Source organism: Pristis pectinata, chromosome 21, assembly GCF_009764475.1.
Source record: "Pristis pectinata isolate sPriPec2 chromosome 21, sPriPec2.1.pri, whole genome shotgun sequence".
Lineage (NCBI taxonomy): Eukaryota > Metazoa > Chordata > Chondrichthyes > Rhinopristiformes > Pristidae > Pristis > Pristis pectinata.
Window position 1 is genome coordinate 30,940,987 of NC_067425.1, and position 20,419 is coordinate 30,961,405.

General features: G+C 41.4%; 1 protein-coding gene across 1 annotated transcript; it reads right to left on the minus strand.

The window, feature by feature from the left end:
* Window positions 1-404: 404 nt before the first annotated feature.
* Window positions 405-19,795, minus strand: upk3b (uroplakin 3b). Its single transcript, XM_052035864.1, has 6 exons — window positions 19,628-19,795; window positions 13,808-13,969; window positions 12,093-12,321; window positions 7,937-8,025; window positions 6,468-6,594; window positions 405-3,607 (listed from the first exon to the last, which is right to left on the minus strand). The coding sequence occupies exons 1-6, from the start codon at window positions 19,683-19,685 to the stop codon at window positions 3,484-3,486; spliced, it is 789 nt and encodes a 262-aa protein (XP_051891824.1). The 5' UTR covers window positions 19,686-19,795; the 3' UTR covers window positions 405-3,483.
* Between the last annotated feature and the right edge of the window lie 624 nt (window positions 19,796-20,419).

Here is a 20,419-nt window from a genome sequence, read left to right on the forward strand (position 1 = left end):
ATCTGGAAACTCCTCCACCGTGCGTATGCCAGCAGTAAATTGGAAATCTAATATCACCACATTCTTATATCTGCCAATCCTCCAGGATTATACAAGTTCAGGAATTCAGGAACATTTTCTTGTACGAACCTTATAAAAAAATCTTATCAGCAAGAAAAAAAAGATGCTTTGAATGCCTTTTTATATTAGTTGTACAAGGAACACGGTTGGGAGATTAACAATCGAAACTTATGTTGTTGTGTAATGAAGCATTTTTTTGTTTGTAATTGGGCTGAAGAGGGGGCGGATCATGAGTCAGATGTTGGGTGGGAGTGGTTGTTGATAAGTGGCCAGACGATGACACCTTTAGGAATGTGTCCAATTGGTTCACTTGTGTTATATCAACAACAGAGGAGCAAGAAGAATGGTTTTTTATTGGTTTATTGATTTATTATTGTCACTTGTACCGAGGTACAGTGAAAAACTTGTCTTACAAACCGATCTTACAGGTCAATTCATTACACGGTGCAGTTACATCAAGTTAGTACAGAGTGCATTGATGTAGTGCAGGTAAAAAAATAACAGTACAGAGTAAAGTGTCACAGCTACAGAGAAAGTGCAGTGCTGGGGAAATGGGGTAAATGGGGAAATGCTGGGGAAATGGGGAAAAGTCTAATGGGGATGTAACGGTTCTGATAAAAAGAGTTTCTTTCTTCCCCTCCCTTAGAACATGCAGATTGTTATGAAATCGTAGGATAATTGGCAGATTCATAATTGCCAAGGATAGTGCAGAATATTTCCTACCATTTTTATAAACTTATTAAACTTATCATAAACTTTTATAGTTAAAAGATAATATTCACAAATAACTTTAAGCTGTTCTTTTATTATTTTATATTAGGAATAAGTTTACATTTTACACATATAACAATCCCCACAGCATTCAGAATGGACAAAAGAATCCCAATAACATAGTAATATACAAACGTATTCCATAAAATATCATGCTAAAGAAATGTTACTTTATAGAACAGGGCAGATTTACTTGGCACGTCAACCTATCACACATCTAGATTAGTATCTTCCACTGGTGATATTTTATACAAGCTCACTTATAATAAGTTTATTTTTAAAATGTTAAAGCCTTTGGGAAGAACTGAGCCCTCACTTGATAGCACCAGCAAGCAGCAACTTCCCTGTGTTTGTGTTCAAAGTGCTCTCAAAGTCACATACACATATAAGGTGTTTCCCGGAACTCATATACCATTGCAAATCTAATCAATGTCATGTGAACAACAAGCTCCTTCTGCAGACTTCCGGGCCACTCACTACAGCTTGTTCCTTCAGCCAATAGTTATGCTTGCCTTTCCACAGTCTCTCTTTGGCAATCCATGTGTCCTTTGTGCCTTTGATAGATCTCAGTAGTTCTCCCTTTATCTGCTGCTAACATCAGTCAGGTCATTCTACTGCTGTTCTCCTGCAATGTCTCCTGGTCTTGAGGAAGGGACCAACGGCTTGAAATTTTTGCTGTTTGATTGTCTGGAATCTGCGGTATTTGGGGATTTTCCTACTCTTTATGACAAGATGTTGGGAGGATAGAAATGTTCTTCACAAAGCTACTGAAGGGTGGATTGTCTCAAAAGTTACAAAGCATGTGATTGTAAACTGTGGTGTTCCAAAGTTTTGGTACATCTGACAGTAGTTCTTCTCAATGCTAACCAACCATTCAGCATTTCCCGGACTTTTCAGTTTTATTCATTGTGTTCGACTCTCCAACTTTTGTTCCATTTATATCTTCTCCTCTCTGGGCTTTCTCACATTGACTTCACATATACTGCTGGGCAAGATCAGTCTATATGCCTTTTCTTTGACCCCTACTACTGTCAAAGCAAAGGTGTCTAAACCTCAGACGTTTCCTGCTTCACTGTGGGGAGAAGCTGGGCTGGATTATCTATCCATTCTGGATGACATAACTAACTAACTTTACCATATGGGGAAAATGTGAATGCTAGTATATATTATGTCACTGTCGGCCTGTGTGTTAGAGCATTGTTTGTGCCGCAGGAGTCCATAATAGTACTATGAATGTAATGCTGGGTGTATTACTTTTGGAATTCTTTGGACATTCAATCACAATTAGGAAGGGTTGGACTCCTTAAGTCATCAGCCTGCTAATGTCCAACTATAAAAGTTCAGATTGAGATGCTGCCGTATTAATAGTGTGCTCATGCTAGAAACATATGGGGTTGGGAGTCCAAACCTACTCTCACTTTACAGCATCATTCACAGGTTTATCGACATCAGGTACCAAAGGTGATGCCATGAAATGAGAAACAGTTCTCACCTGCCACACATTTCCCTCTTCATCTCTTCCCATTCTAAAGATTCTCAAACCAAACTCCACAATATCCACTTGGCTTTGGGTCTTTATTTATGCAATGCCTTGTTTGCAGTGCAAAGAGAAAAAACGTTCAAAATTCTCCAAGTTTTAGCAGTCTCCAAGGCACTGGAGAAAATCCTCAATTCAAAAGTTTAGCGATATGGTCAGTTTTCCATTCTAGTTTATTCTAGCACAGGGTTGTGTGTGACTGGACTGAGCAGTGTACACCAAAGGCTGCTGTGTTTTCATCTCAATATATACTTGATGCATGTGGAAACTCCAGTACGAGATTGACAAAACAGCACCTTGACCCAGCAGCATACTGTTTAAAAAAATCTAATAGTGAAAGGGCACTTTAACTGCTTAGAAAATATTTAATAAGGTTCAGAGAGAATGGGGCAGCAATAGGGAAGTAAAAGTTTATACATGGAATGCAGTGAGTTCTTCATTCGCAAGACTTCAAGGAAAACCCAACAGAATCGAACCCATTTGTTGAAACAGTGAGCGAGACAACAGGCACTGGAGGAAGTGAAAGGCTTGTCCTCAAATCAGGGAGCAATATTGGCCTACTTATCAATCCTTTGGATAAGGAAAGGCAGATGCACAAGCACACAGAAAAGGCCAAGAACTGGGCAGCAGCTTTAGTGCTGTGTGAACCAATGTTGGATCAGTCAAAAGCACAGGCAAAAGTGATAGATTAAGTCAACTTTTAGGTACAATATTTGGATTCTGTTACAATGGTAGAAAGGTTTCTCCTTGCTGTAAGTGTTGGAATAGTGTCTGTAGTCAAAATGTCAGTGAGTGGCTGAGTGGACAAGTGTGGGAGGCTTAAAACAATCATTCTTCAACAGCAAATACAAAACATTTTTCTATCACTTACATGCATTTTGCTTATGTTCAAAAAGGAGACCTGTGATATCTAAAAGGGAGAAAAATTGACCATGGGATTATCCACACAAAATGTCTGGATCATCAGCATAAGGATACTTCATTGTTCCAAACATTAACACCGCAAAGTTACTTGGGATATTTTGCTGTGAAATCAGATAGTGGGCGAGGTTCACAGGGGAAGGAAAACTGCTGGATTCATGTGTATAGTCTGTATCAGCATTACCCATGTTGCTTTAGATGTTCCCCTTTGAAGTGATTATGTTTCCTTTGTTTTGCAAGCTGTGGGTGTTGTATCGGCGGAGGGAGCCAAATGTGTTTACAGGTTCATGGAAATTGGTCGTGCCAGATTTTCTGCAACTGTAATGAAAAGGAAAATGTACGAAAGTCAGTTTCTATCGATACGCTGTGTGGAACTGATCCATTGAATCAAATCTGAAACTACCATCTAAGAAATATAAATTAGGCTAATTTTATCGATTTTGTTTTATCCTTTTCTGAAGATGCTACATTCCCACCAATGTCCCAGATTTCAATTACTCTCAAATACTTAAGCCAAGTAACCACTTTGTGTGTGGTTGAGCAGACAATATGTATCTCAGCTGTGGTTACTTACGATCTCTTTTGACATCCACTAAGATACCAGGCAAGAGGTGCTTTGCCCTTTCCCTTGCGTGGAAGCAGTGAGAGATTTCACAGCAGATTCTATCATCATCCCAAATGAGCAGTGGATGAATTTTGGAAAAACTTTGCTCCCTGGCCCCCTAGTGAAGGGCGAGGAGTCCTCAACCTGAAATGTTAATTCGGTTTCTCTTTCCAGAGATGCTGCCTGACCTGCTGAGTGTTTCCAGCATTTCCTGTTTTTATTTCCAGTCTCTGTGCCTCACTTTCACACTTGGCATCACATTTGCTGATTGAGTTTAGGAGGGATTTGCAAGGAGGCCATGCAGTGAGTAGCTCAGTGGTGTTTGCCACCAGGAAGTGGGACTCAACCCAATAGAAGTTCCTGCTACTAATCGACCATGTTTGTTGTTCAGTCCCAGTGACAATCGACCTACAGGGTCACCCTGAAATCTTTGGGAACTGAAGACCAGGACACTATTACAAGCAAACCCAGAAAAAAGAACCATAAGAACTTCACGAAACTATTGATATTTCTTTAACTTTTCCTCAAATACCTATTGTTATAAATTACAGAAATATAGGATTTAGGGGGGAGAAAAGAAATTATCCAAAAGCAGAACACTACTGGGAATCTAACACACCTTACAAAACTGAAATTAGGGAAAAAATATTTGGTTTTAATCCCTGTCAGAAGGGCTTGATAGCAATAATTTATGATTTAATTACAAAAATTCGTTCGGAACCACTGGACAAAATTAAGAATGATTGGGAAAGTGAGCTCCAGACATCTTCACCTACAGAGACTTGGAAGAAAATTCTTCATTTAGTTAATACATCTTCAGTGTGTTCCAGACACTCGTTGATACAGTTTGTTAGTTCACAGGACCCAGATGTCAAAAGATAAGCTAGCTCGTTTTTATCAACATATAAATCCTATATGTGACAGATGTAAATCGAATGTGGCTTCTTTGACACATATGTTTTGGTCCTGTCCTCTTTTGGAAAAAAATTGGAAAGATATTTTTAACATTATTTCAAATGTATTGAAGATTGATTTACAATCTCATCCTATCACTGCAATTTTTGGTTTACCAAGGATAGAAACTGGCCACCTATCTGCCTCCGCTAACCGTATGATTGCCTTTGTTACATTAATGGCCAAACGATCCATTTTGCTTAAATGGAAGGATCCAATACCCCCAACTACTTTTCAATGGTTCTCTCAAACTATGTCATGTTTAAACTTGGAAAAAATTAGGAGTGGTACTGTTGATCCTTCGCTTAAATTTGAGGAAGTTTGGAGTCCATTTATTCAATATTTTCACATGATATAGATCCCCTTATAATAACCTTTCAATTTAGAGGAACGGAGTTGATGACATAATATTGCTCTGTTTCTATTGAGAAATTTTAGTCCAGTTCTTTTTGAATTTTTTTTTTCTTTAGCTTAGTTTGGTTTGATATATTGTTTATAATTTTTCTTATTGTTTTGGGGATTTTTTTTCTTTCTTTTATATTTTCTAATATATCTTTTTCCTTTATATTATATTCATTCACTAACAGGTCGTTGGATCTACAGATTTTTTTATGCTCTATTGTTCTTTATGATTATCTATGTTATGATTGTTCTCCTGATCTCTTTGTATTACATGTATAAACATTGATATATTAATCTGTATTAATTTGAAAACTAATAAAAAGATTGAAAAAGGAAGAAAGGAAATCTAAGGTAAGGTCAGAGTATGCTGGAAATACCCAGCCCCTCAGGCAGCACCTGTGGAGAGAGGAACAGGGATATCATTTTAGGTCAATGACCTTTCATGAGAGCTGGAGTGGAGGAGCCAGTTTGCAATTAATTTAGCGTGGGAGAGATAAATGTGCTACGAGGGTTGATGGTGGGAGTGTGGTGACTGGACTCCTGAATGAGCAGCAGAATCCTGGGGTGAAGATAATAAAGCTCTTCCATTCAGGGGGAAATGGTGAGATAAGATTGGGTCAGAGAGGGAGGGCAGATCATCGGTGGGTGCAGAGGAGATTTACCAGGGTGCTACCTGGATTAGAGAACATGTCTTATGAGGAAAGGTTGAGCAAGCTAGGGCTTTTCTCTTTGGAGGGATGCAGGATGAGAGGCGACTTGATAGAGGTGTACAAGATTATGAGGGGCATAGATAAAGTGGACAGCCAGCACCTTTTCCCCAGGGCGGCAATAGCCAATAACAGAGGACATCTGTTTAAGGTCAGAGGAGGAATGCTCAGGGGAGATGTCAGAGGTAGGTTCTTTACACAGAGTGGTGGGTACCTGGAACACACTACCGGGGGTGATTGTAGAGGCTGATACAACAGGGGCATTTAATAGGCTCTTAGGTGGGCACATGGAAGTGAGAAAAATGGAGGGTTATGAGCTGTGCAGGAGGGCAGGGTTAGATTGATCATGCAGGAGGTGTTCATATAGTTCGGCACAACATCGTGGGCCAAAGGCCCGCACTGTGCTGTACTGTTCTATGTTCTATTGTCTGCAGAAAAGCACCTGATGCCATTGGAGCCCAAAGCCTCCAACTTGAAGAGCATGACTGAAGCCTCACGAAGTTTAACTTACCAAACCATGGCAAGCATGGCGATAAACAGCGCCAGCAGCAAGAACAGCAGAATAACGAGTATTGTTGTTATAACAACCATGCCCCCAGTGCGAGGTGCTGAGGTGTCAATGGTATTGGGATCTGTAGCTGGAGACAAAAACAGTGGTAAAGTTAAAAAAAACACTTGGAATCTGCTTCCACCTCTCCCACAACTAACCTCACTGTCAAACACAAAGCAGAAATTTCCTAAAATAGCAATTGAATGATGAAGCAATTAGATTAAAAGAAAACAAGAACCTGGCAATCCCTTCCTTAGACATTTATTCCAAATGTTTCCAGCTTATTCTTTTCGAATACTTTACATAAAGTGAAGTTTACTTCAGCCATTTTTAAGTTCGTCTCACCTTGTGGCTCCAGAGGTTTGGTCTTTTAAAAAGCACTGGATAACTATTTGAAAGGAAAATATCAAAGGTTTTTCAGGGTGGGTGGATTACTGCATTTCAATTTCTACAGATGCACGGGTAAGAAATGGTGCTAAGTTTAAAACCACGTGCTCTGGGAAAAGTGCCCTGACAGCAAGATTGCTGGGAATTTCTCGGTCTTGTGACTTAGTTTGCGTCAGTCTGTATCAGTTTCTTTTGATGTTTAGTGCCAGCAGGAGGGTGCAGTTGCTTCACAACTCCAGCGACCCAGGTTTGATTCTGACCTTAAGGACCTGATTGCACTGGAGACAGCGCAGAGGAGATTCACCAAGTGTTTCCTGGATTGGAGGGCTTTAGTTATGGAGAGAGATTAGATAGGCTGAGCTTGTTTTCCCTGGGGTGAAGGAGGCTGAGGGGTGATCTAATACAAGTATATCAGATTGTGAGAGGCACAGATAGGGTAGATAGTCAGAATCTTTATCCCATGGCAGGGCACAGGTTTAAGGTGAGAGGAAGGAGTTTCAGTGGGAATCTGAGGGGTAAGTTTTTTTACATAAAGAGTAATCGATATCTGAAACTTGCTGCCAGAGGAGGTGGTGGAATCAGATGCAATTACAATGTCCAAGAGGCATTTAGACAGACACTTGAATTGGCAAGGCATAGAATGATACGGACCTATTCCCGGCAACTGGAAGCACGTAGAAGGGCATAAAGGTCGGCATGGACATGATGGGCTGAAGGGCCCATTTCTGTGCGGTATGATTCTCTGACTCTGTGATTCAGGTGCTGCCTGTGTGGAGTTTGCAGGTCTGTGTGACTGTGTGGGCTTCCCTCAGGTGCACTGGTTCACTGAAGACCTCAAGCAAAGATACTTCAATGCAGGGGACCCATGAAGCAGACATGATGAGGTCAATGTCATGGTTCATTTGGCAGTCCTGATGTCCATTGTAACACAAGTGATATTTAACTACTTGACTCTCTCTGCTTCATCCTCCCCATCCCAGCAATACAATCAATAGTACTATTGAGTAAAGATGATCAGCCTCTGCAACATCACTAACACTTACCATCCAGGAGCTTGATATTCCTGGACCACTGTGTAACTGCAAAAACGTTGTTAGTGCTTACAAATGGATTAAGCAAAATATACCTCACTCTGAAAACAAGAAGAAAAATTAAAAGTCAGTATTGAGTTCAGACCCTGCACCACAACAAGTGGGCAATCTAATCAGTCACAAAAACAGGGAATACTAGAAGTGCTCAGCAGGTCGGGCAGCATCTATGGGGAGAGAAACAAGAGTCGAGATTTCCAGTCAAGGATCCTTCATCAGAGCTGGAAAGATGAGCAGGCAAGCTTATTCTAAGGTGCAGAGAGGGGGAGAGGTGGAGAGAACGTCTGTAATGAGGTGCAGACCAAAGTTGTCAAGATGAGAATTACTTTAAAAACCAGCAGTTGGAAGAAAATGAAACAGAAAAAGAATTGAAATGTAAAATTGAAACAGAGAGCTACAACCACATCTGTGATTAAAAGGGGGTTCACCCAAAATTGTTAAGAACCTCACCTCTCAGACATCTCCTATCCCCCACTTGCAGCATGACACCACCACTGAACATCAGGCCAGTGCTTCCCAGACACTTACCAACCTTATTCCTTTGGGAGATCTCCTCTCCAGCCTCATCATTTCCCAATTCCACACAGCCCACTTCTAGATCTTCCCAAGATTCACAAGTAGGACTGTCCTAGTAGACCCATTCTTTCATCCTCCTCCTACCCCTCTTCCTACTATTATTCTTTCTGTGCTTGTCCGTACATCCACAATGCTTCTGATGCCCTGCACCGTTTCCAGCTTCCTGTTCCCAACAGGCTCATTCCACAATCATACAATCCATCCGCACATTTGACCCCAACCAGGTTGTCCTGAGGGCCTCTGCTTCTTCCCTGAACAGAGGCCCAACAAGTCCCCTTCCAACACCACTCTCCTTCACCTGGTTGAACCTGTACAACCTCCAACTCCATTCACTTTCTCCGAGTCAGAGGTATAGCTATGGGCGCTCCTCTGGACCCAAGGTATGCCTTTCTCTTTGGTGTATATGTGGAACCGTCCTAGCTTCGGTTCTTGTCAGCCTCCTTCCCTCAACTCTTGTTCTGGCACATCGATGACTGTTTCCTGCACTCGTGCAGAATCAAAAATTTCATTACTTTCACTAGTAATTTCCACCTTGCCCTGACATTCACAAGACCCGTATTTGACTTTTCCCTTCCCTTTCTTGACATCTCACTCAGGGAACTAGGGTAGCTACCAATATCCACCATTAGCCCACTGACCCCCACAGTTACCTCAGTAGACCTCCTCCTGAGGAAGTAAAGGGTTAAGAAATTGTGACTGTACATATAACTAATGAAAAAATACCATGCAAGCAAACCCCTGACTCAAGACCAGGTGGTTGTTCTAAACAATGAGTGTGAAGTTTGTCTTAAAACAATGAGTGTAAGGTTTGTCTTAAACAACGAGTGTGATGGTTGCCTTTGTACCTTAGGGTCCCCAATTGAAATTGGTGTAGCCGCATTGTTTAGGTGCGTGAATTGTGTGTGTGTGAATGTGTGTCTGACTGTATAAATTAATGCCTGCCCCTCTGTATTGTGGACACCTCCAATAAAGACTCTACATGAGAGTTTGAGGAGAATTCTCCTGTAGTATACTGCTAATAAACGCATTTTTACAGAATTAATCTGTGGCACTGTGTGATTTTGCAGCAGGCAGGAGTGGGAACTTAAAATTGGGATAACACTCCCACCCTGCATCCTGTAAGGACAACGTTCCATTCTCCAGCTACTCCGTCACTATCTGCTCTGATAACCAGTCCATTTGAGATGTCTTCCTTTTTCTTTAACCATGACTTTCCCCCGGCCACGGTTAAAAGGACTCTCAGATCTATATCTTGTACTTCTGTTCTCCCCTCCCCACCTCCTCCCAGCCAGAGCAAGGATATGATTCCCCTCGTCCTCTTCCACTCCACCAGCCTGACGTTGAACCAATCATCCTCTGTAATTTCCACCAACTTCAATGGGATTGACCATCAGACACATCTTCCCTTCCACCCTGCTCCCCCTTCAGCATTCCTATTCCCCTCCTCCTGCACCTCCGTGGTTCATTGTTTCATCTCCACCAACCACTTCACTTTCTCACGGCACTTTCCCAAAGCGACCAAAGACCTGCCCTTTCACCTCTTCCCTTCCCACCTCCTAGGGACACAAACAGTCCTTGCAGGTGAAGCAGCGATTCACTTGCACTTCTTCCAATCTTGTGTTCTGCTTCAGTGCTCATAATATGATTTCCTCCACACTGGAGAAACCAAATTTGGGTCGGGTGATTACAGAACACCTCTATTCAATCTGCAACGTGACCCTGAGGTTCTAGTGTCCGGTCACATTAATTCTCTGTCCCACTCTCACACTGACCTCTCTGTCTTCAGCTTCCTATTTTGCTCCAATGATGCCCAAGTAAAAGCACCTCATCTTTAACCAGACACAGTACAACGCTCAGACTTAATATGGAGTTAAACAATTTCAGGTAAACTCTTCTTTATTTCACATACATAGTGTACATTTCTTCATCAATTTGTTATGTTTCATGTTGCCTCTGTAGCATTTGTTTCACTGTTGGCTTTTAAAGTATTTATTGACTAGTCTGCACGCTATCACAAATATCGTCTCCACCCCTCACCCTCTCTGCTATGTACAACATGCCTGTTTCCTTACTTCTCCTGTTCTGATGAAGGGTCCTTATTCAGGAATGTCAGCTCAAGTTTCTCTCCCCACTGATGCTGCCTGACCTGCTGAGCACTTCCAGCACTCCCTGTTTTTGTTTCGGATTTTCAGCATCTGCAGTACTTTGCCCCAACAGATTCTCCAGCAAGCAGCAGACTTTAATCAGAAACTGCAGGTCCTGAGTTTACAGTGCAATCAGCTCCTGGAGAGCACGGCCCAGTTGGGCAACTAATTGTTTCTGGCAGATATGCAGCTGGAGTGTTTTGTGGTGTAGATCCAACACAAGAGTTCAAGGCACTGGACTTGACTGCAGAGTTACCTGGCCTCCGTGCTGGTAATCACCAAACATACCAGCACTGACTTGACACAAGGCACTGATTTTTTTTTATCCCAAAATAAACTTTATTCATAATAAAAGACAAACTATATACAATAATGAAAATAATAAAACAGTGCAAACCTTTACGTTCACGTAAGGTCATTTATTAGTGTTACTTTTTACACAAACCACAGTACCAATGCCACTCGTGTGGCTCCCTGGGGTGATACCCCAATCCCATATTTCAATCTTTCAGGGGCTTCCTCGCCTGACCCCGCCCATCCCTCTCCTGTGGCAGAAGAACCCTAAACTGTCATCCTTCCTCACCGAGCCCTTGCACTGGCTGCACCCAGCTTCAGTGCATCCCTTAGCATGTACTCCTGCAGCCTGGAATGTGCCAGTCTGGAATACTGAGCTGTAGGATCCCAATGCACTGTGACCCCAACAACTTCCTCCCCCCTCACTCCTTTCCCAAGTCTCTCCAGACCACCTTACTGTGATTGGAAGGTCGTCTCAGGATCAGCCTTCCAATCACAGTAGGCTCTACATCTGCTTTGCTTTGTTTTGGTTTATCCAAAGTACCAGATCTGCTCAGCACAATGGGTCCCAGCCATGGATGGCTTTAAGTTGGAAGTCTATTGATCACCTTGTCCAATAGCTGAGACCATTTTTTAACATATTCACTCATGGGATATGGATTTCACTATCAAAACCAGAATTTATTGCACATCCCTGAATTCTCCTTTTAACTGAGTAGCTTGTAACACTTAAAAGAAAATCCATGATTCTATTAAGCTGCTGGATTGTTGTAAACACCCATCCAGTTCACTAATGTCCTATAGGGAAGAAAACTTTTTATCCTTGGCTAATCTATGGATATGGCCCTAGATCATAAGACCATTCTAGATGAAGTTAAGAGTCAACCCATATAGAAGTTTCATGGTCATCATTTTCCCGGGATCAACAATCTAGGACCGTGGATTAACCACTATACTGCCACACTGATATTTGCTTTCACACCCAGCAAATTGTTCTTTCTTAGCCACGTCAAGTTACAACAACATAAACGCCTTGATATTCACTATGGTCTATAAAAAGACAACTGTTGATGTACCTCTTTTATGATTTATCTTACCTGAAAGTTGCACCGGTAGGTAAAGGTGCATTGCAGTTGTCAGTAGTACAGGGCACTTCATTTCCAACTCGCAAGGTGTAGACTATAATATTAGTAGACATAGTTGACAGGCATTGATACTTATTTCTCGCAGTCTTAACAGTGAGGTAAAAACCATTCGTCTGAAAATTTTGGGACATGAAGTCAGAGGGATTCACATGATTGTTATTCACGTCAAAGGCTGAATTTGCTGTGTTTGAGAGGGAACAAAATTGTCAGTCAATTCATGGCATCTTAAATTCAGGGTGCAAGCTACAATGAAATTTGCTGAAATCAGCTAGGTGTTATGATATGAAACACTGCTACACATTTCATTCTTCCACTCACATTAACCATTCGCAATTTATTCCAGGATCGAGATGGAATGGTGAAGCAGAAGGAACTGTGAGCACACACTCAAAAAAGTTTGACACTATCAATGGATGTTAACAAAAAGGCAATCTATTTCACTGGGTTCATTTCTAGACGGGTAGAATTGAAAAGCAGGCAGATTACATTAAGTGTTTAGAACCTTTTTTGGGTCACATTTAAATTAAGTGTGATGTTTTAATCTCCACATTAAATAAAGATCTAAAAGCACTGCAGACGGTCCAAGAAGCATTTGTTGGAATGCAACCAGGTCTGAGGGAGTTACTCATTCTCTAGAAAAATAAAAGGTAGTCAATGATAGAAAAGAGATTTTGAAAACTTTGTAGTGGATTTGATCAGATGGACAAGTGTTTTCGGATACAGGGGAATCTAAAACTGAGGACCATAAATATAAGACAAGTCACAAGTTAATACAATAAGAGTTCTGGAAGCACTTCTTTACCCTAGGAATGGTTACATTGATTTGTTGAGGTGAATAGTGTGGATGTGCTTGGAGGCAAGCTACACTCTATGAGTGAGGGAGGAACAGAAGGAGATGCAGATAATGTTTTTGATGAAGTAGAGGGAGCCGGCTTGTGGGAGGCATAAAGACAATAAGCCAATTGGGCTCAAAGCAAAATGCTGTGAATTCTATGTAATTCTTGACCTAAGTACCAATCCAAGCAGATTAGAGTTACAGTGGACATGTAATCTAATGGCAATGCTAATACCCACTCTAGAACAAAAATGCAATTTCCCCTCTGTCTGATAAACACCAGAGTTAATTTTGACAATGAACCAGTTGTGCCTCAAACTGTTCTTCTCATACAAGCTGGAAAGTTATAGCCATTGTTGTAATTCTCTGCACTCACACTGCTGACCGAGTGACTATTAGATTTACTGGAATGTTGCATTCCTGATTTGAACAGCTGGTGAATACTACAGGCAGAACTAACTCAGATTAAGCAATCCTTAAACGCTCTGAGGGAAACTGCAAACTCTGGCATTTCAGGAGGGAAATTTTGTAGAGCTGAACTGGTTTTTTTGGGATTCTTTGATTCTGGGCATTAAAGCGTTAACCAGATTAACACCTTAATCTGGTTATAAAACCAGATTAAACCAACACTAGATTAAAGTGTTAACCAGAATCCCATGAACCCCTTTCCCATTGCCTTGTGATACATAAATGTTTATTGCTAGTAAAGTCTCCAACAAATTTCCATCTGCTGTAAATAAAATCTTGCAATTTAGCAGAAGGTGGTAAGACCAGCGACCATGTATGATTATTTGCAAAGAAATATCACAAGGCCTAACAATGAGATACTCACTTGTTATGTTATCGACGACCAACCAAACCTCACAGAAGGTGCAGGTTGCTTCAACATCGTCAAACACACAGAACGGTTGTTCAAGTTCAGCTGTTGTCTGAGTGATTCTTCCTGATGTGGTAGCTTGCAATACTTCAGGGATATAGGTTAGTTCTCTTGGAACTGAAATTTTTAAAAAAAACAGCCTAAATGAATACTAAGTATTCAGATGCATTCTATCAGTCCACAAATGCTCAGTGAGTCACTCCATCTGAACCAAATTAAAATTTCTAATGGCACATCACTCCTAAACATGTCACTGGACTTATTTCCTATCCAGTGCTATATTCAAATATACACTTACATTCTCTGAGGAGATTGCAGTTCCAAGGTTTCAACACAACTAATATATATTTTTCCAATTTAAACGCCTCAGCGTTTCCACCTAGATATGTGATAGTCCTTCTTTCCCGGTTTCCTCCTGCTTTTCCTTTCCTTTCCTGATGCAGGCCACTCCCGGGTAATAAATGGGTTCCATTTCTACATAAGTCGTTTTTGTCCATCAGTCAGAAAATACATAAAAATCATTTGAAGTGGCAACCCTAACTCTACAGTACTGTAATGAATGGCTTCAAATGCACCTAAGACTGATAAGAAAGAACAATGACTAAAATAGAGAGAGAGAGGAAACTAGTTCTGCTGTTCATAGGAACAAATGTATGACCACATGTAGGACTTTTGAATTTAATAATATTATGTGAGCTCATTTGTATGTAAGGGTGTCCCAAAATCAACTGTTCTTAACCCAGGATGGCTTGTATCAGTGACTGATATTGTGGGTGGAATTCACTGAGTCACTGAGCCAATTCCAGTCAAAATCAAAACATACCATGCCAATATCACTAGAGTAATATCAGCTGAAAGCAAAATGCCCAATTTCAGGTCAAAGTCAATTAATTTTTCAATGTCATCAAGAGAGGGCTAGCTGATCCATAATACCAGTAGGTAAAATCTCAACGTCAAGTCTTCATATGTTTTAGAAATGTGAATGTGCCAATTCTTCTACAGAATGAAGACACTCACAAACACCAAACCAAATGAACTACTTAGTTGATAAAACTAAAATTATCATATAAAAAGCAGTTGATATTAGTAAAAAAATTGTAATGGAGAAATTAATGGGTCTACAAGCCAACAAATGTCCTGGAACAGAAGGCTTATAGTTTACAAGTTCTAAAGAAATGCAGAGATAATGTTCGTATGGTTTGGTGATTTCCTAAATTCTGGAACAGTCTCAGTGGATTGGAAGGTAGCAAATGTAACACCGCTAATCAAGAAAAGGAGACACGGAACTAACATCTGATTAACTTTTGGAAAAATGCTGGAATCTACTATTAAGTGCATTGGAAAGTAATAATGGGACAGATTGTGCTGGAACCTTGCATTCACCCTTTGCATTAGCCTCGTGGTTCATTTAACATTTACAACTGTGCAGCTTGCAACACCCTCCTGGAATTTCTGCCCTGGCCTTCCCACAAAGGTGAGCAGGCTGGGAACAGCAACTAAAAGGTTGCATTAAAATCAAAGAGTAACAAAACCTTGGGATCACGAAGGTTCCAAGCCTCAGGCAGCAGGTACCAAAGCCCCACCCAGAGGCTCCCTAAGGCCTTGTTCGGTCAAAGATCTTTTCACTGTTTCTTAACGTCTCTGATGATGAGATGCATTTAGAAACAGCGGAAGAACATGCAAATAATTTTAAGAATTAAATAATAATAAAAGGTTAAAAACTAATAAATTCACAAAATTGCATGTAAAGTATTTAAACATGTAAAGTATTTTAAAACATTATTTAAACATGTACCATATTTAAAAACATTATTAATAATTTAAATAAAATTACAAAAAGGACACACCATTCAAATGAATGGCGCTGCACTAGATCTACCAGTTATTCTTGACCTAAAGCTGAGGGGCCAGATACAAAGTGTTCCTCAGTTCACAACACTATGGAACGCACTCGGACTCAGTATAGAGGTGGGAAAGTCAACACACACATTCAGCTTGTCCCAGAAACCTGAATACATTATCCATTATGATCAGGCAGACTCACAATGAAAGAGAATTTGTATTTTTTGAGGATGTAATCAAAAGTGTAGATATATATGTGTGATATATTTGGATTTTCAAAAGGCATTTGATCAGAACAAGAGTTAGAAGTCCATTAGAGAGCCTATGGGTGGGGCCTTAGTTCCTGCTGCCTGGGGCTTGGAAGAGGTTGTCACACAAAATAAAAGGTCAAGGTCTGGGAATGACACATTAATACTGACAAAGCACAAAAAAGCAAATGTAGGAATAAATGTGTCTTTTCGAGATTAGCGAACTAGAATGGTAAAGGATCAGTGCTGTGTCCTCAGCTACTTATATATATTCTTGAATGTTTGTGAATGTCACATTCAAGCAGCTTGGCAGCATTGTCAGATGATTCAGCCAAGAGGTTTGGCTTAACCCACTTTCTGAGCATTTCTGTGAGATTAATGCACAGAAAGCCCTGCATTGCCAATCAAATTAGAGCCAGCTTTGCAGCCCATGTTGCCACTGAAGGCTCACTGCAGGTTCAGAGCTGGCTTGGTGAGTAGAAGGGAGGTGACCATGAACGGCTCAATGCTTTCAGGAAATTCCAAGCCAATACCTCTGATCCATGACTTAATTTGCCATCTGCAAAAGAAAGTTACAGGTTCAAGCCTCACCTCAGAAAACTTGAGTACATTATCCAGGCTGACACATTTATAAGAAAGCTTCAGTGTCAGAGGCAACACCAGAGTCTGCCCACTGGTGTCTAGAACCATTGCCCCATCCCCATTTACCCTGGGGGTGGCTTCAGCAACATAGAATGGAAGCAACTTCTTGTTGAGTAAGAAATGTTGTACAGGATTCCTTAGCCCTTCTGCAAGGCTGCAGAATCTTTTACATTTACCAGAGAAACTGGTTCACCACCCTTTGTTCATCTCTCCCAACACAGCCCTTCCTCGGTCCAATGCTGAGTAACCTGTTTGGATAATGTGCCAATTCTTGATTGAGGTTTGAACCCAAGACTTAGAGGAAGCGGCATGTCCAACGTCACCCTTGACACAGCAGATAGCAGAGGATGGAGCACATACGCTGCAGTGCAATGATCTGAGAGAGTTGCACTACCAAAGGTGGGATCTTTTACAGGAGATACTCATCCAAAGCTCTGTTACTCTCTCAGGTGAAAACCACTTTGAAGGAGAGCGGAGGAATTACTGTATCTGATCAATATTTATCCCACAACCAAATCTGCTGAAACAAATTATCTGATCATTAATCTCATTGCCGTTTATGGGGCCTTCGACAGCTCTTTGGGATATCCTATAGCTGTGAAAGGTACAATACAATGAACCCAACTGACACACAGAGAAAGAGAAAAGGATAAAGGGAGACAATAGATATAGAAGAAAGGCCGGGTCATTGTTTCTGCAACATGATTAGTTGGGGAGTTCAATAGTGCAGTGGCTACTAAAAACTGCACGTTAACAGTTGCAGCACATTTTGTCCTGCATGAGTTAAATGAGCAAAAATATATGTAATGTCTAGTTTTAGTTGACCATAAACAACGAGCTATCAACACAAGCCCTGGAGTTCAATTGCTGGTTGGTTGAGGCATGGTATCTCCCAATTTCATAAGGATTTAAACTTCAATCGGCTTCTAAATTCTGCAGCTGCAGACACCGACAGATGTGATAAGGAATGACAATTGGTCACCAACTCCAAAGCCTTTTATGTGTCACCACACCACTCAGCTCATCCAAACTGCAGACCAGTTCCGAGGATCTGCCCACATTGCCATTATACACACTCCTGATTAATTCGCAATCTTCTGCTGAAATTGGGTAAGAGTTAGTAGAAAAGAGCCACAGTCATGAAGATGACCGCCCGAAAGGTCACTCAAACTCATGGGATTCCACAACTGCCCATCGCTTCCAAAACTCCCTCCTGAATGATTCAGCAGTTCATACCTCTGCTACCCCACCCAGAATCCACTCCCAATATTAATCACACCTTGTAGCATTACAAACCTGAGCTATGGATTCAAGGTTCCTGCCCCCGGCACTATCTCATCAACCATGCTGGGAAGTGAACCTGCCTTTTAATCACAGCAGCCTTTTTTCAATAGTTATGATTTAAATCGAAATACTGCTCAGACTTCTGTTCCAGAACCTTACATAATGCCACAGGATGAGCTCTCATTCACTCTTTTTCAGTGATGATGTCCAATTTTCCCTGACTGGTTCTGATGGCATTCTGACTGGTTGCATCACTGCCTGGTATGGAGGCTCCAATGTGCAGGATAGAAAGAGGCTGCAGAGGGTTGTAGACTCAGCCAGCTCCATCACGGGCACAGCCCTCCCCGCCATCCAGGACATCTTCAAGAGGCGGTGCCTCAAGAAGGCGGCATCCATCTCTAAGGACCCTCACCATCCGGGACATGCCCTCTTCTCATTACTACAATTGGGGAGGAGGTACAGGAGCCTGAAGACCCACACTCAACGTTTTAGGAACAGGTTCTTCCCCTCCGCCATCAGAGTTCTGAACTGTCCGTGAACCCATGAACACCACCTCTTTTGCACTATTTGTTTAGTTTTGTAACTTATAGTAATTTTTATGTCTTGCACTGTACTGCTGCCACAAAACAACAAATTTCACGACATATGTCAGTGATAATAAACCTGATTCTGAATCTGCTTCCCTGACCTAATATTACACCAAGTTAATGTTCCTTTGAGGAACTGGAACACCAGGTCTGGCACTGTGGAATATACACAATCCAGGACGCCAATTGTTGCTTTGAGTCAATAGAGGATCTTCAATTAAAACAGAATGCTCAGCAGGGCAGGATGAGAGGTCTTCGACTTGAAATGTTAGTTCAGTACCTCTCTCCACAGACGCTGCTGAGTGTTTCCAGCATTTTCAAATGTTTCTTTTACAAATTTTCAAATTTTTTGAAAAAAAATTTCAGATTTTCATACTTCAAATGTTCAGCCTCGGCACTATCCTGCGTCTGTGATTCCGCTGGCAATCGCTGACCCCTTCCTCTCAAACTCCCACTGTTAGAAAATTATGTTTTTTATCAGACTTTTGCTGTAACCAACCTTCTGGTCGGACAGAGAGGGTACATTAGAGCAGCCTGCGCGATTGTGTCTTGCACTGATGGTTACAACAGCTCGATACGGAGTGTGCAGCTGACCACACCATTCTGGAAGATGGGTCACCCTCCTGCCTCACTCAGGAAGCTACTTAGTTCAGCTTTAAGTTTAAAGTCATTGAAAAATGGGAAATAATTTTCAATTATACTAAACTTCCAAATATAAATGCGCCCTTACAGAGCACCGCAGCTAAACCTCGCTGGATAACATCCCCAAAATATAACAGGTATAACAAAAATATCAACAGTAAACGAGTAGACGAGGGAGGTGGGTGAAGCAGCCTGGAAATTCTAGTCTGGGAACGTCACTCCCTGCACCCATCCATGCACCTGCACCCACACTCTGGAAGCTCGTGATTTGAAACAAAAACAGCCTTGAAAATATGCCAAATTTTACAACTTTCTGGAAAAGTTTTCCTCTTTAGTTATCACCAGATTGTTCAATAATTTACACTGTAACGAAAACAACCAGTGCAAAACAAAAAAAAATTTAATTCCACAACTATTTTTGTTTTCTGTCAGCCCACTGGGTAATAGCAGGTGACCAAGCCCGGTTATACTTCAGAAATGTGTCTTAAAATTGAAATCGGTCTAAAAAAGGAAAAGCAGGTCTCATTTACCTCCGTACCCAAGACCACACAAAGCGAACAGCAGTACAAGGTGGGTAAGTGACTTCATCTCTGTCCGGAGACCTTCACTGGTTGGGACGTCTCACTGCTGCCCGGGTAATCCTTTCTGTCCCAGTGAGGTTTGATCAGATTCTTTTGACTCTGGAGATTGTGGCCAAACGAGTTTGTGAGTAGTTTCTTCCGAAAGGCGTGGTTTAACAACAATTACCCAAAACAAAGGTCATGCAGACGTCAATCCGGACCCGAGCAGCACAACTTTCAGGGTTTGATGTCTTATTTATAGCTCGCTGTATCGTTCGTTTCACACTGTTGTAATCGATATTTATCGATTATATTAAAAGCTGATCGAATTACAACAGCCCTCAGCCAAAATACCAAAGATTCTGAAAACTTGGAACAGGAAGTGCTCGAAATATTCAGCAGATATCCTCCACAGACGCTGCCCGGTCCGCTGAGTGTTGCCAGCATCTTTTGGTTTTGTTTCATCTTTAAGGTAATGACTGGCTACAGAAACGAGGAAAGTGCATTGCTTAAATACGAACAAGCTGGCTGCCATCAACATCACTTCTTCAAGGGCAGCGAGTTAAATTTCTGAGCCAGAAGAAAGCCCAACCAGGCTGATTACTTGCTGGTTTCAATCCGCCACCCAACCAGAATGGCTTCCCATTCAAAATGAAAAGAGTATTTTCAACCTTTTGAGGTACTGATAAAGTCATACACAACCGAGCAGTGGTATAACCCAGTGGGCGGCCATCCACCTTCCAGCACTCGGCCAGTAGCCTT

What these genes read in the sequence shown, in the direction of transcription:
- upk3b (XM_052035864.1), bottom strand. Translation starts at nt 19,685, where the DNA reads ATGAAGTCACTTACCCACCTTGTACTGCTGTTCGCTTTGTGTGGTCTT. An exon ending in GTGTGGTCTTGGGTACGGAG is followed by an intron (nt 13,970 to 19,627) that starts GTAAATGAGACC and finishes TAAAAATTTCAG; the next exon opens with TTCCAAGAGAACTAACCTAT. An exon ending in GCCATGCTTGCCATGGTTTG is followed by an intron (nt 3,608 to 6,467) that starts GTAAGTTAAACT and finishes TTTTCATTACAG; the next exon opens with TTGCAGAAAATCTGGCACGA.